General features: G+C 42.1%; 1 protein-coding gene across 1 annotated transcript in view; it reads left to right on the forward strand.

Annotated features, from left to right (window-relative positions):
- LOC309558390 (uromodulin-like) overlaps positions 1-14954 on the forward strand; it is a gene marked incomplete at both ends in the record, with an annotated part of 77776 nt that overhangs the window by 37634 nt on the left and 25188 nt on the right. The window contains 2 exons of the mRNA XM_082261465.1: positions 9510-10334; positions 10455-10586. Coding sequence (XP_082117591.1) covers positions 9510-10334; positions 10455-10586 — 957 coding nt within the window. The remainder of the gene's footprint in view (positions 1-9509; positions 10335-10454; positions 10587-14954) is intronic.

A 14954-nucleotide genomic window follows, 5' to 3' on the forward strand; every position in this document is an offset into this window, starting at 1 on the left:
CCCTGCCAGAGCCCTACAAAATGACCTCCAGAAGGCCACTGGTGTGAATGTCTCTGACCAAAAAATCAGAAACAGACTTCATGAGGGTGGCCTGAGGGCCCGATGTCCTCTAGTCAGCCCTGTGCTCACTGCTTGGCACAGTGGAGCTCAATTGGTATTTGCCATTAAACACCAGAATTGGCAGGTCTGTCACTGGTGCTGTGTGGTTTTCACAGATGAGAGCAGGTTCACCCTGAGCACGTGTGACAGACGTGAAAGGGTCTGGAGAAGCCCTGGAAAACATTATGCTGCCTATAACATTGTGAATCATAACCTGTTTGGTGGTGGGTCAGTGATGGTCTGGGGAGGCATATCCATGGAGGGACGCACAGACCTCTACAGGCTAGACAATGGCACCCTGACTGCCATTGGGCATTGGGATGAAATCCTTGGACCCATTGTCAGACCCTACGCTGGTGCAGTGGGTCCTGGGTTCCTCCTGGTGCATAATGCCTGGCCTCATGTGGTGAGAGTATGCAGCCAGTTCCAAGAGAATAAAGGAATTGATACCATAGAATGGCCCCCACTCTCGCCTGGCCTAAATCCAATAGAACACCTCTGGAACATTGTGTTGGTCCCTCTTACGCCGCCAGGTTGCACCTCAGTCTGTTCAGGAGCTCAGTAAGGTCCTGGTCCAGATCTGGGGGGAAATACCTCAGGACACCATCTGTTATCTCATTAGGAGCATGTCCCGACGTTGTCAGGCATGCATACAAGCATATGGGGACCATACAAACTACTGAGGACCATTCTGAGTTGCTGCAATGTCATTTCCGCAAAATGGATTAGCCTGCTGCATCATTTTTTCACTTTGATTTTCGGGGTGTCTTTGAATTCAGCCTTCTGTAGGTTGATAATTTTCATTTCCAACAATGTGGCATCCTTTCCTTTCTAACACATTACCCAGTCCATACCAGTATAGATCCTAACACATTACCCAGTCCATACCAGTATAGATCCTAACACGTTATCCAGTCAATATCAGTATAGATCCTAACACATTACCCAGTCCATATCAGTATAGATCTTAACACGTTATCCAGTCCATATCAGTATAGATCCTAACACATTACCCATTCCATACCAGTATAAATCCTAACACATTACCCAGTCCATATCAGTATAGATCCTAACACATTACCCAGTCCATACCAGTATAGATCCTAACACATTACCCATTCCATACCAGTATAAATCCTAACACATTACCCAGTCCATACCAGTATAGATCCAAACACATTACCCAGTCCATACCAGTATAGATCCTAACACATTACCCAGTCCATACCAGTATAGATCCTAACACATTACTCAGTCCATATCAGTATAGATCTTAACACGTTACCCAGTCCATACCAGTATAGATCTTAACACGTTATCCAGTCCTTACCAGTATAGATCCTAACACATTACCCAGTCCTTACCAGTATAGATCTTAACACGTTATTCAGTCCATATCAGTATAGGATTCTAACACATTACCCAGTCCATACCAGTATAGATCCTCACACAATACCAAGTCCATACCAGTATAGATCCTAACATATTACCCAGTCCATACCAGTATAGATCCTAACACATTACCCAGTGCATACCAGTATAGATCCTAACACATTACCCAGTCCATACAATATAGATCCTAATATATTACCCAGTCCATACCAGTGTAGATCCTAACACATTACCCGGTCCATACCAGTATAGATTTTAACACGTTAACCACTCTACAACCGCTCACAGTAATACTACTGCGGCAGAGTGGTTCGTTATCGTCCAGCCACGTAGTATTAACGTGACTGGACACTCCCCCTTCTGGGCGGCGCTTGCGCGCCGCCGGAGGCTCGCTCCCGCTGTTTTCATTCACAGCGGGAGTCGGGCCAGGGGAGGAGCAGCGGCGATCGCCGCTGCTCTTACCCGATCGTCGGGGATCGAGTCTGGAGATCCGCCCGCTGTGTGTAAACACAGCGGGCGGATCTCCATAGTGACAGGGAGTGACAGATCGGACTGTTCAGCATAGCTGGACATCCGATCTGTCCATGACTCACACAGTCACCTCCCCCACTACACGTCAGTAAGCACCAGGCATACATTAACCCCTCCCTCTCCAATAAAATTAACCCCTTCCCTGCCAGTGTCATTTTTACAGTAACAGTGCATATTTATAGCACTGATTACTGCAGTAATGTCACTGGTACCCCCAAAAGTGTCAAAAATGTCAGTCAAGGGTCCGATCTGTCCGCCGCAATGTCGCAGTCCCGCAAAAAAAATCGCAGATCGCCGCCATTACGCGTTAAAAAAAAACACCAAAAATGACAGAAATCTTTCCCTTTGTTAGTAAACGCAATAACTTTTGCGCAAACCAATCAAAATACGCTTATTGCGATTTTTTTTACCAAACATAGGTAGCAGAAAAGAAATTGGCCAAAAATTTTTAAAAAAATTGGTTTTTACATCTTTTTTGGGGGGAATTTCATATAAAAAAATGTTAAAAATATTGTTATTTTTTCAAAATAAACGCTCTTTTTTTGTTTATAGCGCAAAAAGTAAAAATCGCACAGGTGATCAAATACCACCAAAAGAAAGCTCTGTTTGTGGGAAAAAAAGGACGTAAATTTCGTTTGGGTACGGCGTCGCACGACCGCGCAATTGTCAGTTGAAGTCGCACAGCGCCGAATCGCAAAAAGTGGCCTGGACGGAAGACAGCAAAATCCTCCGGTGGTAAAGTGGTTAATCAGTCCATATCAGTATAGGATTCTAACACATTACTCAGTCCATACCAGTATAGATCCTGACACATTACCCAGTCCATACCAGTATAAATCCTAACACATTACCCAGTCCATACCAGTGTAGATCCTAACACATTACCCAGTCCATACCAGTATAAATCCTAACACATTACCCAGTCCATACCAGTATAGATCCTAACACATTACCCAGTCCATACCAGTATAAATCCTAACACATTACCCAGTCCATACCAGTATAGATCCTGACACATTACCCAGTCCATACCAGTATAAATCCTAACACATTACCCAGTCCATACCAGTATAGATCCTAACACATTACCCAGTTCATACCAGTGTAGATCGATCCTAACACCTTACCCAGTCCATACCAGTATAGATATCCAGCATGATATTTTTCCACATTGAGATCTGATGTGTTTTCAAGGTGTCCCTTTAATCTTTTTTGAGCAGTGTAGATACGATGTAAAAAGGTGCTCAAATGTTTTGTACATCACTAGTTCCTCTTTCTTTGCCACAAAGGAATTATGATAACGTACACCACTGAAGAAAAAGTGCTCCCACAAGGAATCACCACGAATGATTAAATGAGCTCCTTACCAGCTGCTCTGATCCCACAAGGAGACCATCAGACGTCTTGTTGAATAGCAGCCATATATACCATGACCTTGCATGAAAATGTTCCAAGATCTCCTAAGCCAACATAGACTCCATGGAGGGAGTAAAGTACACAGGAAAATCCACACAGTGTAGTATTTCAATAACATGATAAAATCACGCTTACAATTTTGAAGGGATTGCACAGCATGTGTTACAAACAACCAGCAGGCCCAAGCGGTCAGGCCAACTTGCAGAATAATGTCACATGTGAGGCCCCTCCCAATGCGTTTATCTGTAACCAGCGTCTGGGGATATGAGGAATTTTATAAAAATCAAAGAAATGACATAATCTTGGGAGTGAATACAAAAAAACAAGGTAGGGCAACATTCCAGAAAAAGGAATAGCTCAAAAACAGGGGGTGCCCCGGAGCAGGACTTTAAGGGCCTTCAACAAATATTTAGGTAAAATAGTAGGGCAATAATCAATGCAACAAAAGTAATAATATATAAAAATACAAAAAAAATTTTATTAACTGCTTGCCAACCGCCCGTCGCAGTTCTATGGCGGCAGTCTGGTGCTCCCAGGCAAGGCATTGTACATGTACGGCGCTCGCCTGGGAGGAGCTAGGGGGCGACCGATGGCTGCATCTCCCGCAGCAGTGAGAGAAGAACGGACAGTTGATGTAAACACAGCCATTGTAACGTTCATGCGTTTTTGTTTGTGGATGGATTTACAGCTGCAGAATTATTACACTCAGTAGCCTTGTAGAGAATCTGTTGAACAACATATCCAACTCTCAGGACTTCATCACCGTGTACAGCCTGTTATATACCATATATATATTAGTAGATGTTTAAATGGAGGGATAGAGTATATGAGGATATATAGATGAGAGACAGGCTATTGTATGGTGAGCACTAGAAGTAGTATAGGAGAGTTGCAGGTGATGGTAAGCAGATAGGTTCTGGTGTCAAGTATAGTGCAGATGGTAAGAGGACACAGATGGAGTATACTTTAGACAGAGTAACCTAGTGCAAGGATAGTTCAAGGTAGTCCCAAGAGCTAACAGTCTTATGCAGATGATAGTAAATAGATAGATACAGATAGTCTTGGTAATTGCAGTAGATGACAGTAGGAGATTGGTTAGTAAGAATCCCCTGCGGGGTACTTATCACTTAGATAGGTTAGGAATAACAGTGTCCATTGGAGAGGGGTGATCCCGTAGCGGGATACGGATCACCAGTGAGGTTTCCGGCTTTAGTTCAGCAAGGAAGGTATGTCAGCAGCTCCGACTTCTCAGGCGTAGGTGCGATGAACATGTGGGTTTGAACGAGCGATGAGTGAGAGCAAACCGGCGATTGAAATAGCCGCTCATAGCGGCGCTCGGCAGTGATGTCATCCGTTCTTAAAGGTGTATGCGTCCTTTGTTATACAAGATGGGACGCAATTAAGAGAGGAGAAATATAGGAACAAGGGTACCATAGGTACCGGAACATTACAGCCGTCTGTCATTCTCCCTGAAGTAGGCACAGAGGCTATGCGATCCTGCTATATAGGATCGCATGTCTCTGTGATTACTTCACAAGCCACGCCCCCTGACAGTTAGAATCACGCCCCTAGGGACACACTTTACCCCTTGATCACCAGTAAAGTTAACCCCTTTCCTGCCAGTGTCATGTTTACAGTAACAGTGCATATATACAGCACTGATTACTGTAGTAATGTCACTGCTTCCCCCAAAAGTGTCAAAAATGTTAGTTAGGGGTCCGATCTGTCCGCCGCAATTTTGAAGTCCCGGAAAAAAAAAAATATTGCAGATCGCCGCCATTACTAGTAAAAAAAAAAACAATAAAAATGACATAAATCTTTCCCCTAGTTTGTAGACGCAATAACTTTTGCGCAAACCAATCAAAATACGCTTATTGCGATTTTTTTCACCAAAAATATGTAGCAGAAAACATATTGGCCTAAAATGTTAAAAAAATTTTGATTTATACTTTTTTATTTTGAGAATTTCATATAAAAAAAATTTGAAAAATATTGTTATTTTTTCAGAATGTTCGCTCTTTTTTTGTTTATAGCACAAAAAATAAAAATCGCACAGGTGATCAAATACCACCAAAAGAAAGCTCGGTTTGTGGGGAAAAAAATATTGTCAATTTTGTTTGGGTACAGCATCGCACGACTGTGCAATTGTCCATTAAAATCAAGTAAAAAAATAATTGAATTTACATATACGAAAAGCAATGGGAAGAAGTACAAACTTATCTAATCCCACATATATTAACACGTATCACACTGAAAAAAAAAATAGTAAAATTGAAAACATATACAGTAAACCCCCCTCTATTGCGGGGGTTACGTTCCGGACCCAGCCCCGAAAAGTGAAAATCCGCGAAATAGAAAAACCCTATTAAAATGCATTGTAGGCGTGTTTTATTTACTGTCACTGTACGTGTAAAAGCATTTTAAGGTCTTTAACCACTTAAGCCCCAGCCCTATTTCGGACACTATTTGTTCACGCGTTAAAACCAGTATTTTTTTCTAGAAAACTACTTAGAACCCCCAAACATTATATATATTTTTTTAGCAAAGACTCTGGAGAATAAAATGTCGGTCATTGCAAAATTTTTTGTCAGGCGGTATTTGCGCAGCGGTCTTTAAAACGCCATTTTTTGGAAAAAATTTGAAAAATCACATTTCACTGCATTTAAAAAATACTAAACAGTAAAGTTAGCCTATTTTTTTTATATATTGTGAAAGATGATGTCACGCCGAGTAAATAGATACCCAACATGTTACGGTTTAAAATTGCGCCCCCCCGTGGGAGGGCGACAAACTACGGTCAATAGAGATCTCAATCTGCGACTCTTTACATTTATTTAACGGTTACCAGTTTAGAGTTAGAGTGTAGCTCTTTTTTTAAAATTATTGCCCACGTTCTGGCGATCGCGGGGATACCTCACATGTGGGGTTTGAACAGCGATTTCATTCGCGGCTTGACTTGCGCATACGTTTTTTTTCGTGCGCAAGCTAACGGTGACAGGGGTGGCTAAATTTTTATTTTTTTTTCCCCATTTATTTTATTTATTTTTTTAACTTTATTAAAGTTTAAAAAAAAAAAAAAAATCTGATCACTTTTATTGCTGTCACAAGCAATGTAAACATCCCTTGTGACAGCAATATGTAGTGACAGGTACTCTTTATGGAGGGATCGAGGGTCTAAAAGTCCCTAGACCCCTCCACTACACTTCCATGTATGCAAAACGCCGAAAACGGCATTTTTGCATACAGCCGTTTTTTAAAACTGCTAGAGGCATCATCCCGGTATAACCCCGCAAAGTCTGCTGACGTTAATTAACGTCAGTTTGCGGTAAGTGGTTAAACACACTTTTAAAACAATAGAAACTCATTTAAACACATAAAAGATACTAAGAGACATAGCAAGAGCTATGGAAAACACAAAAATATTTCATTTTTAATGATTTATATAGTAAAATAACATTACAAAAAAAAACGTGAATTACCGGGACTGCAAAAACTGAACCGCGATGGAGCGGGGGATTACTGTATGTGTATAGTGTGTCCCATCACTATAAAGTAATAAATAATTAATTTAAATATACTGTAATATACTCATTATCAATAATCTTACTACACAATCATACACATACAGTATATACATACATACATATATATATATATATATATATATATGCACATGCACACCCAATCAAAACTAATAATTATACAAAAAAAAAAAAAATCTATTACAATGTTAATAAGCAAACAATAATTCAAACACCTTCATTCTTATACCTTGAAAAAAATAATTTATTTATACCTCTTTTTAAACTGGTTTATGCTTAGACATTTCTTGAGCTCCACATTGAAACTGTTCTACAGTTTCACTCCACAATGTGATTTACACATCTGTACTAGCCCTAATATTTTAAAGTGTGACAATGTTTTGTGGAAAATGAATAAACCTATTATACTTAATATATAATAATGGTGTGAGTTGGTACCCAAACAGTCCCACATTGGTTTACTATGGCCGTTGCAATGCTGATCAATCACACCTGGTACAGTATTATGTACAGTAGAATGCTTTGTCTGCAATGTGAACCATATATTCATACTTGTCACAAAATGTCACTTTATGTGGGATGGCAAATTGATCATTTCAAGAGATACATGCTGAGGTAAAAATCTAATATCCTTATTTTTCTATGTTTTGCAGGTTTGGACAAATCAGGTAAGCCTGTCATATACCAGTATTGTGATTTCCTTCATTGTATATATTACAGCACCATTATGTTTCTGTTACATGAGGACCTCAGCAAACTGTAGCTGAAATTCCATATGGTCACCACCCCAGAGCTAGAGCGAACACAACTTTTATTTACTTTTTTTTCAACCAAATAACATAAATCTTGTTGATACATTTTGCGGTTTGGATGTTTATGGTACTTTGATTGACTGAGAAATTTATTGAGGAGCATTTTTTTTTTTTTTAACAAATTAATTTGTATCTGTATGTGGGACCCCTGTCAAAAAGTACAAATAATTTATTCATTTTTTAGGAGAATAGTTATGAAACAAGTTTAGCACCGGAGATAAGACAGATCTCCCTTTAAAAACAGAAGCACAATTAAGACGTGGTCAGGGTCAGGTCTTCTTTATTTTCCAACCAAGATATATTGAAAAAAAAAATGTTTTTGAATATACAATACAGGAATACGTCAAGCATGGTTTTATACAATCAATGTGTTGCAACAATTAGTTGAATAAATGTTATAGATACAACAGTTTGCCTGCCTAGGGGCTGGCGGTGCCTGAATTTAAGGTGGCAGTGTGTATCAATCAAGGGATAATGAACATCAAGTAGGAACAAGTAGGTAATAAAAAGGGTATTTGAGGTATCAAAAAAGAGAATTAAAAGAAAATAAAGGGGAGTGTGTGTGTGTGTATGGGGGGAGGGGGGGGGGTATGAAATAAGCACAAAACATGTTTGGTTGGGTAAGGAGGGTTTGTCAGGGGAACAAAAAGTACAAATAAGAAGTTCAATACAATGACCAATGAAACCCTCCTAACTGTGGTAAAATCCGTAAAGGAGAAGGAGGGGGAGGGGTGCGGGTGATGCTTTATATTAATCATTAATCATTATTAATTATTGGAAAAGGAGGAAAAGAATAAGGGGTAGGAGACATGATGAAGGTCGGTAGGAAAAATGGATAGATGACAGACCATCTTGAGATCTCTCCGATGAAGAGGGTATCGTATGGAGCAATCAAAGGTTGGTGTTTGCTCGCCCCTTTTTGAACGTCAAATCTGGGGGTCAACCAGGCTTCTGTATTGATCAGTGGTGCGATAATGGAATAAGTTGGCCCAAGAATTTGGAGAAGAAATCTTTTGTCAGGCTTATGAGTTCTTCCATCTCTGTGATTTTTTGGAGACGTGTGCACCATTTAGAAAGTGATGGAGTGTGAGTCATGTTCCAATGAATCAGTATACACCAGGGGTTCTCAAACTATGGCCCTCCAGCTGTTGCAGAACTACACATCCCATGGGGCATTTTAAAATTCTGACATTCACAGACATGACTAGGCATTATGGGAATTGCAGTTCCTGAACAACTGGAGGGCTATAGTTTGAAGACCCCTGGTATGTGTACAATGCTGGTGCATTCACCATGTGCATGCCGAGCGATTTGTGAATGGTTCTATGGGGAAGAGATGTGTGGTGCAGGTTTTATTCAGTGCTATTTTTGAGCATCTGAGTGAGGAATGTATGAATGAAGTTGCTTATGAATCTCAAATCTGCCTCAGATCGACTTCACATCTTCTTCATTGCTCCTGCTAAGCTTTATTAGCCACACAACAGAATTGATGGGTGATTGACAAGTGGCAGCGAAGACACTCAGAACTCAATGTGCCTTGGATTGTCAGGGTAGAATCTTTCATTATACCTGCCCCCAAAAAAGTCCGTTATGGAGCCCAAACCCATTCAAATATATTTGTCTGGAAATTAGTCCACCTTATGTTTTTATTTCATAGAAACCCACCTACCCATAAGAAAAAAATAAAAAAAAAACTTTTTTCCTTCTTTTTTTTTAGGGACTTGTTTGGATTCTGAATGCCACCCAAATGCCACTTGTTCGGAGTTTGGAGGATACGGGGAATGCACATGTAAAGAGGGATTTGCTGGAGATGGAACATCTTGTAATGATATAGAAGAGTGCGCAGGTTTTTACACCAACAAGTGTTATTATAATGCTGTTGCTTCCTGTGTGAACACGATCGGTTCTTACTCCTGTTATTGTGACTCTGGATTGGAATATCAAGAAGAAGTTGGCTGTGTTGATATTGATGAGTGTGCAGACAGCTCCCTGAATGACTGTAATCCAATAGCTATATGTACAAATTATTATGATCATTACACCTGTACTTGTCCCTATGGATATTATGGAGATGGAAGACACTGTGAGATCAATGAATGCCTACAAGGAACGCCGTGTGCCTCTAATGAATACTGCGTTAAGTCCATTGGATCATACTCCTGTATTGACCCTTGCTCCAACCACACCGTACTTAATAACCCCTGGCGCAGTACTTCTAACACATTTAATAGTGACCTTCACTGGTATGACTGGTTTAATTGTGACTATGCCCTGTCTGGCTGGATTCGGTTTAAAGGAGAATATGACCAGCAAATCCCTGAACAGTGCATACCACAACTCAGCTGTGGGACTGCTATCCCCATTTGGATGAACGGCTCCCACCCTACAGTCAGTGACGGCATTGTTAATCGTACAATGTGTTACAACTGGTATGACGGATGCTGTACACAACCTTATAATATTCCTGTTAAAATGTGTCCGGGAGGATTTTTCGTCTATAAGCTAAAGCGTACACCAGGCTGCTACATTGGCTATTGTACAGGTAAGTACTGACACAAAGCATAATTCAGTATGTTGCAATCATTTATCACACATTATAAGTTCCTACTTGTTACCTTTTATTTTAGTTTATGAAACATTCTTTGTGTTCCTTCTCTTTCAGAATCGAATCATACCTGCTCAGGGGTGGACTGTGCTCCGGATGAGGAATGTAGAATTGTGGACAATGTTCCTGCCTGTTACTGTAAAGACTCATCATCTACTGGTACTGGGATACAACCAGGAAATCCGACAGGTAGGTTAGAAAATCACAACGTTTTCTATAGAAATCTATTTAGAACCCCCAAACATATATATATATATTATTTTTTTTATTTTTATTTTTTTTAGCAGAGACCCTAGAAAATAAAATGGTGACTGTTGCATTATTTTATGTCACATGGTATTTGTGCAGCAGTCTTTCAAATGCAATTTTTTTGAGAAGAAATACACTTTCATGAATTTAAAAAAAAACAGTAAGGGTCCTTTCACACGGTCAGCATCCGGCGAGGTCCATTCTCTGCTCAGCGGGGGATCAATCCGCCGATCCCCGCTGAGCAGGCAGGTGACAGCTCCGTCTCTGCTCTGTGTGCTGAGACGGAGGTGTCAGATCCCCACTGTCCTCTATGGGGGAATCGGATGAGAACGGACCGCCTGTCCGTTCTCATCCGATCCAATTCGCTGGATGGATGGAAAATAGGGTTTCCATCCATCCGGATTTCACGGACAGGACAGGATTGGAATCGGATAGCAGCGGGTGTCAGCGAAGAGGTCTCCGCTGACATCCACTGCCCCATAGAGATGCATGGAGCATCCGATCAGGTCCGCCTGAAAAACTGACAGGCCGATCTGATCGGATCGTTCGTGTGAAAGGACCCTAAAGTTAGCCCAATTTTTTGGATACCTAACGAGTCATGCTTTAAAATTGTGCATGCTCGCGGAATGGTTAGAAACTTTGATAAATAAAAATCTCCATAGGTGCCATTTTAAAACACTTTAATGGTTACCTGTCTAGAGTTACAGAGGAGGCCTTGTGTGAGAATTATTGCTCTCACTCCAACGATCGTGGCGATACCTCACATGTGGGGTTTGAACACCGTTTACATATGTGGGCGTCAATTGTGTATGCGTTCACTTCTGAGTGCGAGCACAGAGGGATGGGGAGCTTTTTTTTCTTAGTTTTTTTTTTTTAATTATTTTTACACTGTCCATTTAATTTTTTTTTTTATCACTACTGTCACAAGAAATGTAAACATCCCTTGTGACAGTAATAGGCAGTAACAGGTCCTCTTTATAGAGAGATCTGGGGATCTATAAGACCCCATCCCCTCCTCTGCACTTATTATTATTATATAGGATTTATATAGCGCCGACAGTTTATGCAGCGCTTTATAACTTGAGGGTAGACAGTACAAATACAATACACTTTAATATAGTAGGAATCAGAGGGCCCTGCTCCTTAGAGCTTACAATCTAAGAGGGACATTCAAGAGATACAAGAGGTAATAACTGTGGGCCATGGGCTGATGGAGAAAATAAAAGTACAGTTGTTAGGTGGATGCCAGATAGTTCTCTCTGAAGAGATGTGTTTTCAGGGATCATCTGAAAGTAGACAAAGTAGGAGATAGTCGGACAGATGGGGGTAGAGCATTCCGGAGGATGAGAGAGGCTCGGGAGAAGTGCTGGAGGCGAGCATGGGAAGAGGTTACAACAAAGCTAGAGAGCAGGAGGTCCTGGGAAGAACGAAGAGAACAAGTTGGTTGGGATTTTGAGACCAGATTAGTGATGTAACTGGGCACCAAGTTATGGATGGCTTTGTAATTTATGGTTAGTAACTTGAATTTAAGTTGTTGGTTGCACTTAAAACCATTCAAAACGCTTGGCTGTTTTAAATGCTGTCACTTTTTTTTACATCTGGTGCGTTTAAGGCTCCAGTACCCGGAAGTGATGTCATGACATTGCTTCCAGGTTTTTAGTTTGGAGACCCGCTCAAAGCCTAATCCGGTATTGTTCGGGTTTTTTGGCCAGCTGGCGGATGTGCCGGCTGGTCTCCCGGCGGAAGGTGGTGGGAGGGGGGGGACGTCCCCTCCCACTCCTTGTAATACCAGCCGAGCAGCTGCTCAGCCACATTGGTTGTCATTACAAGAAAGCCGACCGTCGGCTCTAAACAATGGTACCGGGGTGATGCCTCTAGCTGCAGGCATCAATCCGGTGCAACCCTTTCAAGCCCTCCCCATTTTGTGGGGGTATCTATGGTGCTCCATGCCGCTCATATTGGCTAAATTGTGGCATCTAAGTGGAATTAAGAATGTGCGTGCCCCTCTTTCGACAAAGATACTGGTTAGTATGCTCATGGCTGAATGGCACCATCTGCATGTTCGTGGAAAAAGAGAAAGGTGACGGCACATGCAGGAAATGCGTTCAAATGCTTTATTAGAAATCTATAAAAAAGAGAAACATGATGCACTCATGGTCCAAAAGTGCTCAGTAAATGCGTTTCACACTCTCGTGCTTTCTTATTACTCATTGAGTAAACACGAGAGTGTGGAACACGTTTACTGAGCACCATTGGACCGTGAGCGCATCATATTTCCCTTTTTTATGGATTTCTAATAAAGTATTTGAACAAATGTTCTGGATGTGCCACCACTAGTGTTGAGCGAACACGGACTGTATTATTCGGGTCCGTACCAGATAATTGGATTTTTGCTACCCGGACACGGACCCGAAAACTTTACTGTATGTTCGGGTTTAAAATCCGTGTTTGGTAATTTTATTTCCTGTTTTGTATGTAATGGCGCGCTTTTAATGGCGGGCTTTCAACAGCCAATCAACAAGCGTTTAATTGGTGTGCCTTAAGCAATCCCAGCCATGCCTACAAATGTATTAGTAGCTGTGATTGGCCATCTGAAGCATGTGACCATGTCTTTATAAGCTCGAGAGACACAGCGCGGTGCGTCAGTCTGCTGTAGTTTAGGAAGAGAGCACACATCATACGTGCTGGCTGCTGATTAGGGACAGACAGTGAAAAATTGTGTCCGAAAAAAATGCAGGGACTGGTCGGAGTGTAGGCAGGGAAAGATATTTGAACATTTTAGGGACAGGCTGGAGAGATTAGGAAGGGACACATAGGAGACACAGGACAGAACAATCGTCCGTTAGCGATCTACATCGAATTTGCTGTGTGGGGGGTGGTGCAGTGAACGATCTTTTTGCCCTCACTTAAACCCACTGAGGAGGAGGAGGGAGAAAAAAATATATTTTTATCAGTCTGTTGTGTGCAGCGTTCAGCTATATTTTACTACAGATTGCTGTTCTAATCTGCTATTTAAAAATTACAAAGTTAAAGGGGAATTTTTTTTTCCCTTCATAGCCTGCTGCTGAGCTGACCGTGACATAAGACACTGCTGTGTTCACATGTGCTATTGAAAAATCACAAATTTTATATCATATTTTCTATTCCGCTATTCAATCTACACCCTTTTGGGGTAAAAAAAATTAAATTGCGGCATAGTCTGTATCGGTACGTGTGAGATACACCTTTTAAATTTGTTTGGTGCAACTTCCACCGCCGAGGATTGCAGGGCGCTTCAGTTTGCCTCCTGTTCCTAACTCCTCCTACTCCTCTTCCTCATCCTCTAATGCCTCCTCATCCGGTCAGCGTAACACCTTCACCACAAACTTCAGCACAGCCAGGGGTAAACGACAGCAGGTAGTTTTAAAACTTGCCTGTTTGGGTGAAAAATCCCACACCGCGCAGGAGTTGTGGAGGAGCATAGAACAGCAGACCGATGAGTTGTTGGTGCCAGCGAGCCTCAAGCCCGGCCTGTTGGTGTGCGATAACGGGCGAAATCTCATAGCAGCTCTGGCCCTAGCTGGTTTGACGCACATCCCTTGCCTGGCACATGTGCTGAATTTGGTGGTGCAGAGGTTCCTTCAAAATTACCCCGATACGTCAGAGCTGCTGTAGAAAGTGCGGGCCGTCTGTGCGCACTTTCGGCGTTCTCACCCTGCTTCTGCTCGCCTGTCAGCGTTGCAGCGTAACTTCGGCTTTCCCGCTCACCGCCTCATGTGTGACGTGCCCACAAGGTGGAACTCCACCCTGCACATGCTGGCAAGACTGTTCAAGCAGCAGCAGGCCATAGTGGAGTTCCAGCTGCAGCACGCATGCGTGAGTCGCTCTGCAGAACAGCACCACTTCACCAATAACTGGGCTTCCATGTGAGACCTGTGTGCCTTGTTGCGCTGTTTCGAGTACTCCACCAACATGGACAGTGCCTATGGCGCCGTTCTCAGCGTTACTATCCCACTTGTATACCTTTTTGAAAAATTGCTGGATGATGGATGAGGATGAGGAGGAGGAGGAGGAACCATGTTCACAGCAGGGTGGCACCCAGGCCAGCTCGTGGCCATCACTGGTGCGTGGCTGTGGTTATACAGAGGACACAAACGATACACCTTCCACAGAGGGCAGCCTTTCGTTGCCTCTGGGCAGCCTGGCACACATGAGCGATTTCATGCTGCAGTGTCTCCACAACTGAGTTGCCCATATTCTAACTTGTGCTGATTACTGGGTAGCCACGCTGCTGGATCCCCGTTACAAGGACAACGTACCATACTTTAT

The sequence above is a fragment of the Pelophylax lessonae genome (genome assembly GCF_965119305.1).
Source record: "Pelophylax lessonae genome assembly, chromosome: 6".
Classification (NCBI taxonomy): Eukaryota; Metazoa; Chordata; class Amphibia; order Anura; family Ranidae; genus Pelophylax; species Pelophylax lessonae.